The following is a 21,804-nucleotide window of genomic DNA, read 5'->3' as shown; positions in this document are numbered from 1 at the left end:
ATGTATGTAAGTATTTAATATTTGTATATTTACTATAATAAATAAATAATAATTTATTTATTATTTATTTATTCACTGTTCTGTTACAGAGAACAAGGAAATGGGAAAAAAACTGCTATGATACGGGGTAGGATTAAATAAGCGCTGCTTCTTCCTACTCCTTTTCCGATGTGCTGTAATGAAACAACTGGAAATATGTGATGTATGACATTGTATTGTATGCATGTTCCAAATAAACTGAAACTAACTAACTACTTTGTGTACATTACAGGTGTCCCTATACCCCTTTTTATTTCCCATATTGGAGCCTTGAGTATTGGCTGAGACTGATATTGGTCCGATACGGCATCAGTACGAATCATACATTTTTTTTAATAGATTTTTTGTAGTGTGAAATGTTAAAAAGTTTGATCAAGTGAAATGACTCAGAAAACAACGGTAGGTTTGAAAAACTAAACTATTTATTATTAAAAGTTAAAGTACCACTGATAGTCACACGTTTGGAACTGACTTATGCTGTCTTTGAAGGGGAACTGCACTATTTGTGGAATTCTGTCTGTCGTTCACAATCCCTTCGTAAGAAAATAACATGCTTTTCAGTTTTATGCATTCTAAGTTGCAATATATGGCAAGTACGAAGTGGCTAACGATACAGCTAATGGGACAAACATCGAAAAATTGCCAACAATAATCTGTTAATGTTCAGGTCACAACATGTAAACAAAGTATTAGTGATATTGACATATTGAGCCGGTGAGCTGCTGCATCGCCATTGACTTGGTGAAAGGTAATTCTAGATTATAAATCATGCCTCTCACCTGGATAGTAGAAGATCGTGGACATAGATGTTTGCGTCATCTTTTTTTATTTTTATTTTTTGAAACCTGCGTGAGGATTGTGATTTTTTCTTCATCTGAACGGGATGATATAAACATCCCGTCAGTCGGCATCCCATTGAGAAACTTAAGAAACTTCTCTATGACTTTAGCTCCAGACATCTTCTGTTTATTTGACATTGACATTACTGCCACAAGTGGTGGAAAAGTGTATTATAACTAAGTACTGCTGAGAAATCGATATTTTTCCTCGGCCGCCATCGCCCCAATGGTTAAGAAACACAAGTTGAAGTAACTTTTTTCACAGCAGTCCACTCGAAAATAGTAGGAGAGACCAAGTTAGCAGGATACAAGTTATGGCACTGCTAAAACAAAGGAATGTGGCCTCAGACAAGCAAAAAGAATAACAGTAGTGTGTATCCCGATACCTCTAAAGGAAAGTCGTCCTTTGTTACATCCACTGTGGGCTGACAGTAATGAGGGTCCAAGTACAACAAGTGGTCATCTTCAACAAAGCATGGTCAGAAAGAGAAAAGGTCAATCATTTAAAAGTTTGCTGATCTCAATTACCGTATTTTCCACACTATAAGGCGCACCTAAAAACCTCAAATTTTCTCAAAAGCTGACAGTGCGCCTTATATATGGACCAATATTGAGCCACAACAGGTCTCGCAACTACGGGATGCATAACGTAACCCCAGCCTCTACTGTAGCGTCTATTCTATGCGCCTTATAATGCGGTGCGCCTTATAATGCGGTGCGCCTTATATATGAACAGCGTTTTAAAATAGGCCATTCATTGAAGGTGCGCCTTATAATCCGGTGCGCCTTATAGTGTGGAAAATACGGTATTGTATAAAATGCATGACATACCTTGGAAACCAACAAAGAAGAGGGAGTGCTTTGGTTTGCCCCCGATGATACCAATGCAACATTGTAACTTCAAGAGTTTCTATGGGGGGAAATAGAGGATTAGTTTGGTTATGTGTGTTTAAAAAACAATGCATTTACAAATACACTATGATGCTACTCACATGCAATCAATGTCATTAACATTGTGTTATGCGTTGCTGTTTTGCCAGTTAGCTTGTAGCTAACAAAGCAGCAAAGTTAAGAGAGGTAAATGCTTACAGATGTGTGCCTATTCTATATTAAGAATATACATTTATGGATATTAATTATGAAATTATGTTCCTAAATTACAAAAATACTAATAAAAACTGTATTGATATATTTTACAGACAGAAAGTTACAGGAATGTACACTTTATCCCATGCTTCCATCTCATTGTGAAACATGTGAATGTTTTAAGGGAACTAAATGTAATCTCTGAAAGGGGTACATGTCTTACTAAAGCAGGACCCCCACCCAGACATACAATACTAGTACATAACAACAAAAAATTTCATGGGTTTTTATTTCTTTTGTAAATAGGCCAAAACATCTGTCTTAGAAAATAACCTAATGGAAATTACTACTGTCATTTGATGATAATAATAATAATAAGACATTAAACTTGTCATGATGTCAGGTTTGGGACAGAGAGTTGGTGCGTTTGCTCAGACAAATTAAGGGGAATGTTGTTTGTAACCCGTTTTGAAATGGTTCTTATCTATTAGCATTCATATCAGAATCAGAATCAGAAGAGTTTTTATTGCCATTGTTTGAGAACGGGTTCACAAACTGGGAATTTTACTTGGCGCAATCGTGCAACATAAAACACATACAACACAGAATAGAATAACATGAGCTGTAACTGAGCTATCAAATCTTGTTATTGTTCATGTGCCTGATGGCTATATGCTAAATAATATATTCTGACATACACTATATTGCCAAAAGTATTTGGCCACCTGCCTTGACTCACATATGAATTTGAAGTGCCATCCCATTCCTAACCCATAGCGTTCAATATGATGTCGGTCCACCTTTTGCAGCTATTACAGCTTCAACTCTTCTGGGAAGGCTGTCCACAAGGTTCCGGAGTGTGTTTATAGGAATTTTCCACCATTCTTCCAAAAGCACATTGGTGAGGTTACACACTGATGTTGGTCGAGAAGGCCTGGCTCTCAGTCTCTGTTCTAATTCATCCCAAAGGTGTTCTATCGGGTTCAGGTCAGGACTCTGTGCAGGCCAGTCAAGATCATCCACACCAGACTCTGTCATCCATGTCTTTATGGATCTTGCTTTGTGCACTGGTGCACAGTCATGTTGGAAGAGGAAGGGGCCCGCTCCAAACTGTTCCCACAAGGTTGGGAGCATGGAATTGTCCAAAATGTTTTGGTATTCTGGAGCATTCAAAGTTCCTTTCACTGGAACTAAGGGGCCAAGCCCAACTCCTGAAAAACAACCCCACAACATAATTCCTCCTCCACCAAATTTCACACTCGGTACAATGCAGTCCGAAATGTAATGTTCTCCTGGCAACCTCCAAACCCAGCTGCTCGGCCATGGAAACCCATTCCAGGAAGCTCTCTGCATACTGTACGTGGGCTAATTAGAAGGTCACATAAAGTTTGGAGCTCTGTAGCAACTGACTGTGCAGAAAGTCGGCGACCTCTTTGCACTATACGCTTCAGCATCCACTGACCCCTCTCTGTCCGTTCAAGTGGCCTACCACTTGGTGGCTGAGTTTATGTTGTTCCCAAACTCTTTCATTTTCTTGTAATAAAGCCGACAGTTGACTTTGGAATATTTAGGAGCGAGGAAATTCCACGACTGGATTTGTTGCACAGGTGGCATCCTATGACAGTTCCATGCTGGAAATCACTGAGCTCCTGAGAGCGGCCCATTCTTTCACAAATGTATGTAGAAACAGTCTCCAAGCCTAAGTGTTTGATTTTATACACCTGTGGCCGGGCCAAGTGATTAGGACACCTGATTCTGATCATTTGGATGGGTGGCCAAATACTTTTGGCAATATAGTGTATATTGTTATCGCAAAAGACTCCAGTATATATTGCGGTATAGATTTTAGGCCGTATCGCCCGTCCCTAAAGTAAAGCAGGATCGGAATACCTTTACACAGGCGATGTAGGCAGGATTGAGATCTTGTCCTCCAAGTCGCACAGGCACCAGGAGGATGACAGACTTCCAGGGCTGAGTAGGAGAAGGTCCACACAGCGCTTTCACATCCTCTTTGTAGACTGGAGAGATATGCATTAATAAGTAATAAGTACTTGCACTACTGTACGTATGAACATATAGTATTGTGAAAAGAAAAAAAAATACTAACTGGTGCAATCTTGTGCAACATAGACAACAAGATTGGGAAGGTGAGTTGATGCTTCAGAAGCTTTCCTGAGACAAAATTACATCAATGGAAATATGTCGCTGGAGTTGAGAGGCATACCAGGCCAGGAAGGACTCACCTGAGGATGTGTGCCACAATCGAGGGGCCATACCAGTCCCCTGCCTTCTTCCCTAACGTTGTGCCAAACTCCACCAGCTGGTGGATCCCAAAGGGGGCCGAGGAGTGATCTGCAAACCACGATACCACCCTCCTGTGTGTGGACTCCATGCCTCTGGCGAGGAGGGAACCCAAACTCAACGATCGGCCCCACTTACTGAGCCCTTTGGATTTTTCTAAACCCGCTGCACTGGTTTCAGGGCGGACCTCAGGGAGATCCATGTCATCTTTGAACACGTGCTGGCTAATAGTACATGTCAAGCCTGGAACAAATAGAAGACAAAGAGGAGCAATTTTTAACAGTCATTTCCCTTACACCAGGGGTGTCTAAATTTGGCCAGCGAGACGTCATGAGTTTAAGAAGGATTCCGGTCGCAGGGACATTTCAATTCATTTAAAAAAAACAATAATTAACGAGTCCTACGATGCGGAAATTAATTTTGCGCGGTCATGTCTGGAACCAATAAACAGCGATTAACGAGGGATGTATGACTGTTTTAGGCACTAGTACGGGGTTTTCAATCTTTTTCCACTGAGGGCCGCATAATGAAAAATTAAAGCATGCTTGGGTAATTTTTATATTTTTAATTTTCAAAACCAATACAATATATACATTTAGATTAAGATTTAGGGCCCTCCTCAAGTTTGGTCATAAAAATTGTAAAAATAAGTCATCCATCCATTTTCTACCGCTTATTCCCTTTGGGGTCGCGGGGGGCGCTGGAGCCTATCTCAGCTACAATCGGGCGGAAGGCGGGGTACACCCTGGACAAGTCGCCAACTCATCGCAGGGCCAACACAGATAGACAGACAACATTCACACTCACATTCACACACTAGGGCCAATTTTAGTGTTGCCAATCAACTTATCCCCAGGTGCATGTCTTTGGAGGTGGGAGGAAGCCGGAGTACCCGGAGGGAACCCACGCAGTCACGGGGGGGACATGCAAACTCCACACAGAAAGATCCCGAGCCCGGGATTGAACCCAAGACTACTCAGGACCTTCGTATTGTGAGGCAGATGCACTAACCCCTCTGCCACCGTGAAAATAAGTCATATAAATTTATATTTTTAATCAACTTATGATAAATGATAAATGGGTTATACTTGTATAGCGCTTTTCTACCTTCAAGGTACTCAAAGCGCTTTGACAGTATTTCCACATTCACCCATTCACACACACATTCACACACTGATGGCGGGAGCTGCCATGCAAGGCGCTAACCAGCAGCCATCAGGAGCAAGCGGTGAAGTGTCTTGCCCAAGGACACAACGGACATGACTAGGATGGTAGAAGGTGGGGATTGAACCCCAGTAACCAGCAACGCTCCGATTGCTGGCACGGCCACTCTACCAACCTCGCCTTCGCCACTTCAAGTCCATTGGTCGATATTAAGTAATTATTTTAATTTGTGTTTTATGCCCTTTAGTCAAAGAAAATACTATTTTTTATGCAACAATGCAAAATATGCAATACTTCACTCCCCAAAATTTTAAAGTGAAATATTTGATGTGAAATAATTGGAGCCTTAAAGGGGAACTGCACTTTTTGGGGAATTTTACCTATCGTTCACAACCATTATAAGAGACAAGAAGACAAAAGGTTGTTTTCTTTGGCATTCTAACATGTAAAAATCGGCTTGTTCTTGGTGGCTAGCAATGCAGCTAATTAGAGCGATCAATGCTTCCTCCAAATCACTTTAAAAATGCATTCAAAAACCGTCAACAATACTTTATTTACGTTCTGTAACCTGCATAATAACCAAACTGTAGTAACATTTTTATCGTAAGAGTGAACACTGAGAAACTCTTTTTCTAGCGTACTACGTAAACGCTAACTATGGAAAAGCTAACTACGGAAAGTGATAAGTTAGCTTCTATGTCAACACAAAACGTGTTTGAGTTTGTAATGCACAACACAATCTGTACTGAGTGAAAAACATGAACAATCATATTACAGTATCTGTAAAGTATTATTTCATGTTTTGTTTGTACACAGCTAGCCAGACAGTGCATGTACTGTCGTTGTACTAACACGCGTGACGTGTTGCGTGTATCATGATCAATTTAAAGTGTGATTCACTCGATGGACAGTTGTCTGTTTGGTCCAACTGGCCAGGGTATGTTTTTTTCCGGTTAGTTTGGGTAAGCACTCCATTTATGTCGAAATAGCTTGGCTTCAAATTCCACATTTTGCAGCTTTCACCTCACACTCTCGGCTTCCGTCTGCACCGACGTCCCACTCTTCCTTTGCGACCGCTTCTATAAGCAGCATTTCATCCTCCGTATATTCAGCTTCAAAAAGATATGGTTGTGAATCCTCATTTGTCCAAAAACAGTCATCTTCATTGTCTGTTACCAAGTCTGCCATGATTAGAAGACATGCACGCGTGTTTGATTCCTGAAGTAGAAAACACATTTGTTGCCAGAAGTTGGGAGTGTGCTGCTCTAGAAACGGAAATCAATGCGCTGAAAAAATCAGTCAGAGCAATGATTAAAATGATCAAAATATGGCAAATATTGAACATATATATTGAACATATTACATAGTGTTATGAAGGTGTCTGTTACAACATTATATATATGCTTGCAGTGTGAATATTGTACATATTACATATTGTTATGAAGGTGTCTGTTACTACATTATATATACTGTATATATATATATATATATATATATATATATATATACATACATATATATATACGGTACTTGTAGTGTGTATATTGTATACATTACATATTTAGAAGGTGTCTGTTACTACATTATATATATGGTTGCGGTGTGTATATTGTACATATTACATATTGTTATGAAGGTGTCTCTTACTAAATTATATATATATATATATATATATATATATATATATACATACATACATACATACATACATACATACATACATACATATATATATATATATATATATATATATACTTGCAGTGTGTATATTGTACATATTACATATTTTATGAAGGTTACTACATGATATACATATATATATATATACTTGAAGTGTGTATATTGTACATATTACATTACATATTGTTATGAAGTTGTCTGTTACTACATTATCTATATACTTGCAGTGTGTATATTGTACATATTGTTATTATATATATATATATATATATATATATATATATATATATATATACACATACTTGCAGTGTGTATATTGTACATATTATATATCGTTATGAAGGTGTCTGTTACTACATTTTATATATATATATATATATATATATATATATATATATATATGTACTTGCCTTGCCTTATATGTACTTGTCCGTTATATATCCGTTATGCAATATATATACTTGCAGTGGTTTTGAAGTTGTTTAAGAGGGCTTTGACGGCTCCCACGTTTTTTATCATCTTTAAAATCCCCCATCCCCCAAAAAAGTTATTGTCTGTCATAATGATAGTGAACGATAGGCAAAATTCCCAAATCCTTTCTATGCTGATAACAAATGTGACGTCACCTTGTGGCATGAGGTGTAAAAGCAGCCCTCGCGCTAACAACATCTGCCCCGTGCGGAGGAGACATCCCCAGCCGCTGTCGGTGGTCAGTGCGCAGCCGCTCAGCTGAGGGAAGCCTCGTCTGTACGTCAACCACAGGAGGGAAGCAAAAGAGTGGTGGAAACACTCCCTCTCAGCTGACATGCCAACAGAAAGGTGAATTAGATCAACAATGTGGCATCGTGCTTTGAAGGCCGCTCACCTTGATCACTGAGATTATATGGATGCCCTAACATGATCACAGGGGAGGTCTTGCTGAATGTCGATTTTTGTTTGAAGGACCAGCCTAAAAAGAAATGAAAAAAGTCATAAAGAGACCAAATGTTAGGACAATAAAAGCACCTTGTAATGCAGACGAACCGTATTTGACACTGTTCCATGCTGAGACCAACTTGGATTTGAGTTTGCCTCGTTCCTCCGCCTCTTCTCCACTCTGAGAAGCAGCTGAGGTAGGAGAGAGGAAGAGCCAGTCATCCATAAACTCATCTGCGGGGCAAGTCGAGGAGGCACTTGGATTCATAACCAACAGATCCGAACCATGGGAGCACTCCTTATGGCCATAGCAGCTGCGTACGCCGATGAAGAAACACAAGAAAGTACTATTGTTACTGATCTTCCATGTATGAGGGAAAGAACGGGTGTGTTTGCCAGTTGAACTTGCAACAAGCGGTTTGATAGTTTGAGCTACATCAAAGTGAATAATTAGCTAGGACAGTGAAGAAAGCGTGTGACTGCACCCCGTGACTCAAAGAATGCCAGTTATTCAGCTACAGCCGAGGAGGAGCTGGGAGTGTTATTCCTTTTCATATTTGCATCATGTAATCACTCTGTATAGTATTACTAACGTTTGTACATGCATTATAAAACACAATAAAATGAAAACATTTGCAATGTTCCGATCAGGGTTTTTCTGCTGTTCGATCATCCATCCACGCCTTTTATCTGATTGACTTGTTCTTAAAATAATGTTTACATATTTTACCTTTGTTTTAAAAGTAGCAGTAGAGTGGAAAAACAAGTTGCCTCCATATTGAAGCTACTATCATATACACTATATTGCCAAAAGTATTTGGCCACCTGCCTTGACTCAAATATGGACTTAAAGTTAAAAGTTAAAGTTAAAGTACCAATGATTGTCACACACACACTAGGTGTGGTGAAATTTGTCCTCTGCATTTGACCCATCCCCTTGATCACCCCCTGGGAGGTGAGGGGAACAGTGAGCAGCAGCGGTGGCCGCGCCGGGAATCATTTTTGGTGATTTAACCCCCAATTCCAACCCTTGATGCTGAGTGCCAAGCAGGGAGGTAATGGGTCCCATTTGTTATAGTCTTTGGTATGACTCGGCCGGAGTTTGAACTCACAACTTACCGATCTCAGGGCGGACACTCTAATCACAAGGCCACTTGAAGTGCCATCCCATTCCTATCCTGGAGCATTCAAAGTTCCTTTCGCTGGAACTAAAGGGCTAAGCCAACTCCTGAAAAACAACCCCACACCATAATTCCTCCCCCACCAAATTTCACACTTGGCACAATGCAGTCCGAAATGTACCGTTCTTCAGGCAACCTCCAAACCCAGACTCGTCCATCAGATTGCCAGATGGAAAAGCGTGATTCATCACTCCAGAGAACGCCTCTCCACTGCTATAGAGCCCAGTGGCGACGTGCTTTACACCACTGCATCCGACGCTTTGCATTGGACTTGGTGATGTATGGCTTAGATGCAGCTGTCGGCCATGGAAACCCATTCCATTAAGCTCCCTGCGTACTGTACGTGGGCTAATTGGAAGGTCACATGAAATTTGGAGCTCTGGAGCAACTGACTGTGCAGAAAGTCTTTGCACTAAGCGCTTCAGCATCCGCTGACCCCTCTCTGACAGTTTACGGGGCCTACCTCTTGGTGGCTGAGTTGCTGGTATTCCCAAACTCTTCCATTTTCTTATAATAAAGCCGACAGTTGACTTTGGAATATTTAGGAGCGAGGAAATTTTACGACTGGATTTGTTGCACAGGTGGCATCCTATGACAGTTCCACGCTGGAAATCACTGAGCTCTTGAGAGCGGCCCATACTTTCACAAATGTTTGTAGAAAGATTCTCCATGCCTAAGTGCTTGATTTTATACACCTGTGGCCGGGCCAAGTGATTAGGACACCTGATTCTGATCATTTGGATGGGTGGCCAAATACTTTTGGCAATATAGTGTATATCTGATTTATGACACCCAAAGACTTCCAAAGTTTGAGAATAAATGGATACGATCAAAATAATATCAATCTCACAGAGATTAGAGAGCCATTTTGAGAGATAATGAGTCATGTGAACTGTGACGTAGAGGAGGAGCCTAGATCCCTTCCTTACCAACAACAATGCTAATCAAGCAGACTTTGTGAGAGCCAACGACGATTACCTTTGGAACAATTATGATCCAGAACCTTATATTGTTGATCCTGAATATATGAGCAATGACTTTTAGAAGCTCTGTGCTAAACAGATCCAGCTTTAGTGAAAGACTAAGCATCATGTAGCATTATTGCTAAGTGCCGAACAAAATATACAAACTACAAACATAAGAAAACAATAGCTTACTGTACGATGTCTGCTAATACTTCGAAGATGACTGATTGGATGTCCATATCTTATCCATATCTGGGTATAAATTGAATGTCACATATGAACAACTTCTAAATGTATGGCTAAATCCTCCTAATATCCAGATGAGAGGCATGATTTATAATCTAGAATAACGTTGACGGGCCGAGACGTGATGATGTGGGAGCAGCAGGACATGGCGACCAGCTCACAGTAAAGCAGCACAGGGCTACTTAGTTGTCTGTATCATTGCGCAGCCAAAAAATAGTTTGTCTGCTTATAATAACATCGCCAATATTTGGTTAATATTCAGGTCACAATATGTACAGTATATGGAGCTGGCCTGGGCAATTATTTTGACTCGGGGGGCCAAATTTTGAGAAAGAAATGTGTCTGTGGGCCGGTATATCTGATTTTGAGGAACACTAATAAAAAACCTCACAATAATGTCTGATTGAAAGCTAAAAACGTTATGACAGACCGCCTTAAAAAACGGAATGGAATTAAAAAAATTTTTTACTGAATGAGACACCCATGAAAATAAAGAATGTGGGATTTACAATATTAACTATGACCAATAAAACACTGAATATTGACTACATATGAACGCCACACCCCCTCTCGATCGACATATTTTACAATCAAACAAAACGCAACAAAAATGCAACAAACACAGCGAAATATGAACGCGAAGAGTAAAAAAAAACAACTTACAATCTGATATATCTGATGTATCACTAAGCTTTAGAACTTTGTTATAAAAATCTCCTTCCGCGTCTGTCCCTGACACCCGCATTTCAGGCTGGCCACTCTGGAAACACTCTGTGGAAACACACCCCACCCACACTGCTGGGTGCCTCGTCTGAGCTGCTGTGACTTAGATTACCATGGTAACTAATTAGACGACCACAGTAACTAATTAGATGACCATAGTAACTAGTATATCATGCAAAAGTGCATATTCCAACCATTGAAATACTTTGTATAGTTCAAGACTTACGGTCAGTTGGAAACATCACTGCACATCATAATGGCAGCTAAAGTTTCAATCTTAAAGATCTAAAATAGTTATTTGGGAATGTCCGGCGGGCCAGATTGAAACGCTTAATTTGCCCATGTGTGATTTAGAGTATTGTTGGCGGGATTTGGATGGATGCCGGGGCACACTAGTGTGCTGTGAGATATTGTCTGGTGTGCCATGCGAAATACTGCAATTTCACATAATTGTTCTGAAAAAGGCAGCACGGTGAAACAGGGGTTAGTGCATGTGCCTCACAATACGAAGGTCCTGAGTAGTCTTGGGTTCAATCCCGATCCCGATCTTTCTGTGTGGAGTTTGCATGTTCTCCCCGTGACTGCGTGGGTTCCCTCCGGGTACTCCGGCTTCCTCCCACCTCCAAAGACATGCACCTGGGGATAGGTTGATTGGCACTAAAATTGGCCCTCGTGTGTGAATGTGAGTGTGAATGTTGTCTGTCTATCTGTGTTGGCCCTGTGATGAGGTGGCGACTTGTCCAGGGTGTACACCGCCTTCCGCCCGATTGTAGCTGAGATAGGCTCCAGCGCCCCCCGCGACCCCGAAGGGAATAAGCGGTAGAAAATGGATGGATGGATGTTCTGAAAAATATTTTTTACAAACCAATAATTTTAATCCACAAAAAATGTGCCGTTGTTGAGTGTCTGTGCTGTTGAGAGATTGGCAGAGTAACCATGAAATACTCCTTCATGTCAGTAGGTGGCAGCAGGTAGCTACTTGCTTTGTAGGCCTACTATGTCCCGGCAAGAAATCTGCATTCAAAGAACTCCGGCTTATTAGTGATTCCCAGAGCCCAAAAAAAGTCTGCGGGCTATAGAGCGTTTTCTATTCGGGCTCCAGCACTATGGAATGCCCTCCCGGTAACAATTACAGATGCTACCTCAGTAGAAGCATTTAAGTCCCATCTTAAAACTCATTTGTATACTCTAGCCTTTAAATAGACCCCCCTTTTAGACCAGTTGATCTGCCGTTTCTTTTCTTTTCTCCTCTGCTCCCCTCTTCCTTGTGGAGGGGGGGGGGGGGGGGGGGGGGGGGCACAGGTCCGGTGGCCATGGATGAAGTGCTGGCTGTCCAGAGTCAGGACCCGGGGTGGACCGCTCGCCTGTGCATCGGCTGGGAACATCTCTGCGCTGCTGACCCGTCTCCGCTCGGGATGGTGTCCTGCTGGCCCCACTATGGACTGGACTCTTACTATTATGTTGGATCCACTATGGACTGGACTCTCACAATATTATGTCAGACCCACTCGACATCCATTGCATTCGGTCTCCCCTAGAGGGGGGGGGGTTACCCACATATGCGGTCCTCTCCAAGGTTTCTCATAGTCATTCACATCGACGTCCCACTGGGGTGAGTTTTTCCTTGCCCTTATGTGGGCTTTGTACCGAGGATGTCGTTGTGGCTTGTGCAGCCCTTTGAGACACTTGTGATTTAGGGCTATATAAATAAACATTGATTGATTGATTGACTTTGAGACAAGAGAATTAGTGATGTTTGAAAGTTTATGGTTTGAATTTGTTTAGGATAATTCTTCATTTTGAAGAGAACGACTTTATATTAACATAAGCAATTGAGTTTCCATCCCATTCATTTTCTACCGCTTGTCCCCTTCGGGGTCGCGGGGGGTGCTGGAGCCTATCTCAGCTGCATTCAGGCGGAAGGCGGCGTATACCCTGGACAAGTCGCCACCTCATCACAGGGCCAACACAGAAAGACAGACAACATTCACACTCACATTCACACACTAGGGCCAATTTAGTGTTGCCATTCAACCTATCCCCAAGCCGGAGTACCCGGAGGGAACCCACGCAGTCACGGGGAGAACATGCAAACTCCACACAGAAACATCCCGAGCCCGGGATTGAACTCAAGACCTTCGTATTGTGAGGCACATGCACTAACCCCTGGGCCACCGTGCTGCCTCAATTGAGTTTCATTTTTATTTTTTTATTTTCTACTGGTAGTGTGCATCGGGATTTTTTCTATGAAAAAATGTGCCTTGGTTAAAAAAAGGTTGAAAAACACTGATCTAGAGAGTTTTGTGGGCGGAATAGAGAGCACCCCATTGACAGAGTATTTATGTATGTATTTATTTACGACTTAGAATGCATTTAAAAAATAAAATACATGTGTTCATGTCTTATATAGGGATTGTGAATAGCAGACAGCACATCTCTCTCAAATGTTTGCATATTTCCAGTATGACTGATCTAATAATTAAACAATGGATGTCCGCTAACTTCTTGCAACTCAACGCCAAGAAAACGGAAATGCTGATTATCGGTCCTGCTAAACACCGACATTTATTTAAAAATACCACCTTAACATTTGACAACCAAACAATTACACAAGGCGAATCAGTAAAGAATCTGGGTATTATTTTCGACCCAACTCTCTCCTTTGAGTCACACATTAAGAGTGTTACTAAAACGGCCTTCTTTCATCTCCGTAATATCGCTAAAATTCGTTCTATTTTATCCACTAGCGACGCTGAGATCATTATTCATGCGTTCGTTACGTCTCGTCTCGACTACTGTAACGTATTATTTTCGGGTCTCCCTATGTCTAGCATTAAAAGATTACAGTTGCTACAAAATGCGGCTGCTAGATTTTTGACAAGAACAAGAAAGTTTGATCATATTACGCCTATACTGGCTCACCTGCACTGGCTTCCTGTGCACTTAAGATGTGACTTTAAGGTTTTACTACTTACGTATAAAATACTACACGGTCTAGCTCCGTCCTATCTTGTCGATTGCATTGTACCATATGTCCCGGCAAGAAATCTGCGTTCAAAGAACTCCGGCTTATTAGTGATTCCCAGAGCCCAAAAAAAGTCTGCGGGCTATAGAGCGTTTTCTATTCGGGCTCCAGTACTATGGAATGCCCTCCCGGTAACAATTAGAGATGCTACCTCAGTAGAAGCATTTAAGTCCCATCTTAAAACTCATTTGTATACTCTAGCCTTTAAATAGCCCCCCTGTTAGACCAGTTGATCTGCCGTTTCTTTTCTTCTCTCCTCTGCTCCCCTCTATCCCTTGTGGAGGGGGGTGGGCACAGGTCCGGTGGCCATGGATGAAGTGCTGGCTGTCCAGAATCGGGACCCGGGGCGGACCGCTCGCCTGTGCATTGGCTGGGAACATCTCTGCGCTGCTGACCCGTCTCCGCTCGGGATGGTGTCCTGCTGGCCCCACTATGGACTGGACTCTTACTATTATGTTGGATCCACTATGGACTGGACTCTCACAATATTATGTCAGACCCACTCGACATCCATTGCTTTCGGTCTCCCCTAGAGGGGGGGGGGGGGGGGGGGGGGGTTACCCACATATGCGGTCCTCTCCAAGGTTTCTCATAGTCATTCACATCGATGTCCCACTGGGGTGAGTTTTTCCTTGCCCTTATGTGGGCTTTGTACCGAGGATGTCGTTGTGGCTTGTGCAGCCCTTTGAGACACTTGTGATTTAGGGCTATATAAATAAACATTGATTGATTGATTGATTGATAATAATATGGTCAGAGTGCAGAAATGTTGCTACCGTGACGTCAAGCTACGGAAATTACTGAAAACGTTTGGAACAGAATATTCAAAATGGCTGACTGAATCTGTGGCATTTTGTAATGTTCAGACAGTATTTTCACATACTTTGCAGACTGCAAATACAATCGGATATGCTTAATGGATACCATCCATTTTCTACCGCTTATTCCCTTCGGGGTCGCGGGGGGCGCTGGAGCCTATCTCAGCTACAATCGGGCGGAAGGCGGGGTACACCCTGGACAAGTCGCCATCTCATCGCAGGGCCAACACAGATAGACAGACAACATTCACACTCACATTCACACACTAGGGCCAATTTAGTGTTGCCAATCAACCTATCCCCAGGTGCATGTCTTTTAATGGATACAATGGAACACAATTAGGCATACAAAGTCTACTTGTTTTTCCACTCTACTGCTACTTTAAACTATGTTTTATTCTGTACTTTTCTGCTTTTATATGTTTGTATTTTAACTGAGATTGTTTTTATGTTTTTAATGGTATGAGTGAGATTGTCCGATACCAATACTGATGACGTGTATCGACTGTAAATATTTCAATGTATTTATGGTGAGTGCTATTGACAAATAAGTGTTTGATGAGCATTCCTCAACTTTATCAGTCTTTTTTGCCACTTGTGTAAGCTTTTTTGAAACATGTTGCAGGCATCAAATTCCAAATTAGCTAATATTTGCAAAAAATAACAATGTTTTCCAGTTGGAACGTTAAGTATCTTGTCCTTGCAGTCTATTCAATTGCATATAGGTAGAAAATGATTAGCACATCATTGTATTTTGTTTTTATTTACCATTTACACATTGTGCCAACTTCACTGGTTTTGGGTTTTGTATTATTACCACATCAGTGGTATGTGCAGAGGATCGTTAAGGTGCTGTTTACTACTTATTACTTTAAATAGATTTTTGAAAATTATGAATCGATTTAGAATCGGGCTGAATAAGAATCGGGATTCAGCTATAAATAGCCATCACAAGACACATAAACTCGGACCTCCTACTTAAAATCTGTGGCTATACATTATGAAGGAAATGTGGAGAAAATGACTCATAGATTACCTTTGAGGAAAGAACTGTTGGACAAAAGATGGCTGAAGTGGACAATCAATACAGTATATGATACATGTTTGGCATAGAAGCAGCTTTTTGATGATAAGTAACCAACTGGAAAGATGAACGAATAAAATTAAATAGTGAAAAAATGTATTTTCACAAGCAAATGTAGTTTTATTCTGTTTATTTATTATTAGCGATGTGGCAATCAATGGGCCTTTGTCATGAAAAAATAGGGAATGGCCATTGCCGGTCAGTGCCAATCACAAACGTTGATCCGCTCTGGCTTTCATTGAGTTGTTGTTTTTTTAGTCCCTCCGCCAACAAGCGGCTAGCAGCCAATTATGTGTCTCCATACACAGTGGGGAACCGCTCTCCTAAGCTAATCACCTACACTGCGGCAAATAAACTCCAATTAGATATCGTTATCACTAGAGGACAATGTTACACACCGACAGCAATGTAATACATGTGATCGTATCGGTATTGGACAATTTCACTCATGGAAAATCGTTAATGGCAGTAAAAATTATTATTGTTATGTATATTGATATGGGTTTTTTAATTTTTCTATATTTAAACAGATACAGTCATATTTCTTCCTTTAGCTTAGTTTTTCTAAATTTCAATTAAGATAACTTTATAATAGGGATGTGAATCTTTGGGCACCTAATGATTCCACCCGATTCCAAATCCTGGGGTGACTATTCGATTCAGAATCAATTCTCGATTTAACAGGATTTTCGATTCAAACCGATTCTCGCATTGTATTATTTAGTATGAAAATTGTAAATAAACTTTTTTACAACAAACTAAAGGTTGGAAAAGCTCTCTCTGGTTGCATGGAGATGACAATAACACATTTTCACAAAAGTATTCCTAAATTTAAAAAAAATGATGAATCGATTTAGAATCGGGATGAATAAGAATAGTGATCCGGATGTAAATCGATTTTTGGGGCACCTCTACTTTATAGGTTTATCAAGTATATCTACTGTATATTTGCTCCCTCAAGAAATGTCAATGAAGGGGAAAAATTACACAATGTTTTACATTTTCTATATTATTTTACTGTGCAGTATTTACCTTATTTCAAACACAACTTATAACTTATCTTCAACATATTTTTAAATAAATAAATAAATGTAGAAATAAATACATGTGAAAATATTGTGGAGAAAAATAAATACATGTAGAAACAAATAAATGCATAAATAAATAAATGTGGAAATAAATACATGTAGAAATGAACTAACTTGAAAATAAATAAATGTAGTAACAAATAAATGTAGAAATAAATAATTGTAGGAATAAATAAAAGGTGGAAATAAATACCTGTAGAAATAAATATATTTACGGATTAATAAATGTGGAAATAAATACATGTACGGGTTAATAAATGTGGAAATAAATACATGTAGAAATAAATACATGCAGAAATAAATACATGTAGAAATAAATACATGTAGAAATGAATACATGTAGAAATAAATAAATGTAGGAATTAATAAATGAGGAAATAAATACATGTAGAATACATGTAGGGATTAATAAATGTGGAAATAAATACATGTAGAAATAAATACATGAACGGGTTAATAAATGTGAAAATAAATACATGTACAAATGAATACATGTAGAAATGAATACATGTAGAAATAAATAAATGTAGGAATTAATAAATGAGGAAATAAATACATGTAGAAATAAATACATGTACGGATTAATAAATGTGGAAATAAATACATGTAGAAATAAATACATGTATGGGTTAATAAATGTGGAAATAAATACATGTAGAAATAAATACATGCAGAAATAAATACATGTAGAAATAAATACATGTAGAAATGAATACATGTAGAAATAAATAAATGTAGGAATTAATAAATGAGGAAATAAATACATGTAAAAATAAATAAATGTAGGGATTAATAAATGTGGAAAAAAAATACATGTAGAAATAAATACATGTACGGGTTAATAAATGTGGAAATAAATACATGTAGAAATTAATACATGTAGAAATGAATACATGTAGAAATGAATACATGTAGAAATAAATAAATGTAAGAATTAATAAATGAGGAAATAAATACATGTAGAAATAAATAAATGTAGGGATTAATAAATGTGGAAATAAATACATGTAGAAATAAATACATGTACGGGTTAATAAATGTGGAAATAAATACATGTAGAAATAAATCCATGTACGGATTAATAAATGTGGAAATAAATACATGTAGAAATAAATACATGTACGGGTTAATAAATGAGGAAATAAATACATGTAGAAATAAATACATGTAGAAATGAATACATGTAGAAATAAATAAATGTAGGAATTAATGAATGAGGAAATAAATACATGTGAAAATAAAAAAAATGTAGGGATTAATAAATGTGGAAATAAATACATGTAGAAATAAATACATGTACGGGCTAATAAATGTCGAAATAAATACATGTACAAGTAAATACATGTAGAAATAAATACATGTAGAAATAAATAAATGTAGGAATTAATAAATGAGGAAATAAATACATGTAGAAATAAATACATGTAGAGATTAATAAATGTGGAAATAAATACATGTAGAAATAAATACATGTACGGGTTAATACATGTGGAAATAAATACATGTAGAAATAAATACATGTACGGATTAATAAATGTGGAAATAAATACATGTAGAAATAAATACATGTAGAAATAAATACATGTACGGGTTAATAAATGTGGAAATAAATACATGTAGAAATAAATACATGCAGAAATAAATACATGTAGAAATAAATACATCTAGAAATGAATACATGTAGAAATGAATACATGTAGAAATAAATAAATGTAGGAATTAATTAATGAGGAAATAAATACATGTAGAAATAAATATATGTAGGGATTAATAAATGTGGAAATAAATACATCTAGAAATGAATACATGTAGAAATGAATACATGTAGAAATAAATAAATGTAGGAATTGATAAATGAGGAAATAAATACATGTAGAAATAAATACATGTAGGGATTAATAAATGTGGAAATAAATACATGTAGAAATAAATACATGTACGGGTTAATAAATGTGGAAATAAATACATGTAGAAATAAATACATGTACGGGTTAATAAATGTGGAAATAAATACATGTAGAAATAAATAAATGTAGGGATTAATAAATGTGGAAATAAATACATGTAGAAATAAATACATGAAGAAATGAATACATGTAGAAATGAATACATGTAGAAATAAATAAATGTAGGAATTAATAAATGAGGAAATAAATACATGTAGAAATAAATACATGTAGGGATTAATAAATGTGGAAATGAATACATGTAGAAATAAATACATATATAAATAAATACATGTAGTAATTATTAAATAAAAAAATTTAAATTATGAATTGATTTAGAATCGGGATGAATAATTATATTGAAGGATGTGAATCGATTTTTTTTGTGCACCTCTACTTTATATATGTTTATCAAGTATGTCTACTGTATATTTGCTCCCTCTAAAAATGTCAAAGAAGGGGAAAAATTACACAATGGTTTAAATGTTCTATATTATTTTACTGTGCAGTATTTACTTTATTTCGAACACAACTTACAACTTATCTTCAACATAATTCTAAACAAAATCAAAAATTTTTTTTAAAAGAATGTGTCGAAAAAAAGACAAGCAGCAATAGCTTAATTATTGTATTATCTAAGTACGAACTGAACAGCGAACCTAAAACTGAACATAAATAAATGATTAAAAATAAATGGAGCAGAAATAGGTGATAATAATGAATATAAAACTCCTTCCTTGTCATTAAACCAGTCCATCGAACACTTATCTTTAAATTAAGTTACCGAAAACTCACAATGAAAGAAAGCTGTTGGTGTGTAAGCCTCGTCCTTACCTTCATCGAGAGAACGTCTTTTTGTAACCTTTAACGAGTCATGTTTGTCAGAGGAATTCCCAGCGGAGCCATTTCTTCTCCTTCACACTACTCCGCGAAAAAGTCATTATTCGCTCCCACTTCCTTGTTTACGTTGGGAACGAGTAAACTCGTCTGTGATTGGTCAACAAAACAACCAATGGCCGACCTAGTCCCCGCCTCTTCCTGTTGGCCATCAATGGAAGTAAAATACTGTATGCATAGTAGAGCCAACGTGACTGTATTCATTTGTACTTTTCTTTGTATTCATGTTTTTTTTTATCTCAACGTGGCTTGGGTTATGTAATAAATAAATACATGTAAAAATAGATAAATGTGGAAATTAATAAATACATGTAGATATAAATACATCTGGAAATTAATACATGTAGAAATAAATACATGTAGGAATAAATAAATGTCGAAATAAATACATGTAGGAATAAATATATGTGGAAATAAATACATGTAGAAATAAATAAATGTAAGAAGAAATACATGTGGATATAAATACATCTAGAAATTAATACATGTAGAAAAAAATACATGTAGGAATAAATAAATGTCGAAATAAATACATGTAGGAATAAATATATGTGGAAATAAATACATGTAGAAATAAATAAATGTAGGAAGAAATACATGTGTAAATAAATACATGTATAAATAATTAACTGTGGGAATAAATAAAGGTGGAAATAAATAAATCTAGAAATAAATATATCAATCAATCAATCAATGTTTATTTATATAGCCCTAAATCACAAGTGTCTCAAAGGGCTGCACAAGCCACAACGACATCCTCGGTATAGCCCACATAAGGGCAAGGAAAAACTCACCCCAGTGGGACGTCGATGTGAATGACTATGAGAAACCTTGGAGAGGACCGCATATGTGGGTAACCCCCCCCCCCCCCCTCTAGGGAGACCGAATGCAATGGATGTCGAGTGGGTCTAACATAATATTGTGGGAGTCCAGTCCATAGTGGATCCAGCATAACAGTAAGAGTCCAGTCCACAGTGGGGTCAGCAGGAAACCATCCCGAGCGGAGACGGGTCAGCAGCGCAGAGATGTTCCCAACCGATATACAGGCGAGCGGTCCACCCCGGGTCCCGACCCCGGACAGCCAGCACCCCATCCATGGCCACCAGATCTGTGTGTCTCCCCTTCCACAAGGGATAGGGGGGAGCAGAGGAGAAAAGAAAAGAAACGGCAGATCAACTGGTCTAAAAAAGGGGGGCTATTCAAAGGCTAGAGTATACAAATGAGTTTTGAGATGGGACTTAAATGTTTCTACTGACGTACCATCTCTAACTGTTACCGGGAGGGCATTCCATAGTGCTGGAGCCCGAATAGAAAACGCTCTACAGCCCGCAGACTTTTTTTGGGCTCTGGGAATCACTAATAAGCCGGAGTTCTTTGAACGCAGATTTCTTGCCGGGACATATGGTACAATACATATGTGCAAATAAACACATGAGGAAAATATAAACATGGGAATAAATAAATGTGGAAATAAATCTATTTAGAAATATATAAATGTGAAAATAACTACATGTAGAAATAAATAAATATGGAAATAAATACATGTAGAAATAAATAAATGTAGGAAGAAATACATGTGGAAATAAATACATGTAGAAATAAATACATGTAGAAATAATTAAATGTGGGAATAAATAAATGTGGGAATAAATAAATGTGGAAATAAATATATGTGCAAATAAACACATGTAGAAAAAATAAACATGGGAATTAATAAATGCTGAAATAAATACATTTATAAATAAATAAATGTGAAAATAAATACATGTAGGAATAAATACATGTAGAAATAAATAAATATGGAAAT

At 38.1% G+C, this 21,804-nt stretch overlaps 1 protein-coding gene across 3 annotated transcripts in view; it reads right to left on the bottom strand.

Annotated features, from left to right (window-relative positions):
- LOC133615001 (cysteine protease atg4da-like) overlaps positions 1–20,260 on the bottom strand; it is a 28,147-nt gene extending 7,887 nt beyond the window's left edge. The window contains exons 1-10 of one of the 3 annotated variants that reach the window (XM_061973324.2): positions 19,935–20,260; positions 8,133–8,338; positions 7,975–8,058; positions 7,736–7,909; positions 4,208–4,508; positions 4,072–4,136; positions 3,855–3,982; positions 1,710–1,788; positions 1,265–1,341; positions 265–1,201 (exon numbers count right to left, since the gene is read on the bottom strand). In XM_061973324.2, the coding sequence (XP_061829308.1) occupies positions 1,109–1,201; positions 1,265–1,341; positions 1,710–1,788; positions 3,855–3,982; positions 4,072–4,136; positions 4,208–4,508; positions 7,736–7,909; positions 7,975–8,058; positions 8,133–8,292 (1,161 nt within the window). In that variant the 5' untranslated portion in view covers positions 8,293–8,338; positions 19,935–20,260 and the 3' untranslated portion in view covers positions 265–1,108. Of the gene's footprint in view, positions 1–264; positions 1,202–1,264; positions 1,342–1,709; positions 1,789–3,854; positions 3,983–4,071; positions 4,137–4,207; positions 4,509–7,735; positions 7,910–7,974; positions 8,059–8,132; positions 8,339–19,934 lie in introns of those variants that run through there. The other 2 variants (XM_061973325.2, XM_061973323.2) reach the window with 2 other exon arrangements.
- Between the last annotated feature and the right edge of the window lie 1,544 nt (positions 20,261–21,804).

The sequence above is a fragment of the Nerophis lumbriciformis genome, linkage group LG22, assembly GCF_033978685.3.
Source record: "Nerophis lumbriciformis linkage group LG22, RoL_Nlum_v2.1, whole genome shotgun sequence".
NCBI classification, from domain to species: Eukaryota; Metazoa; Chordata; class Actinopteri; order Syngnathiformes; family Syngnathidae; genus Nerophis; species Nerophis lumbriciformis.
Note: the sequence above shows the minus strand (reverse complement) of the source record. Positions and strands in the feature narration are given on the sequence as shown.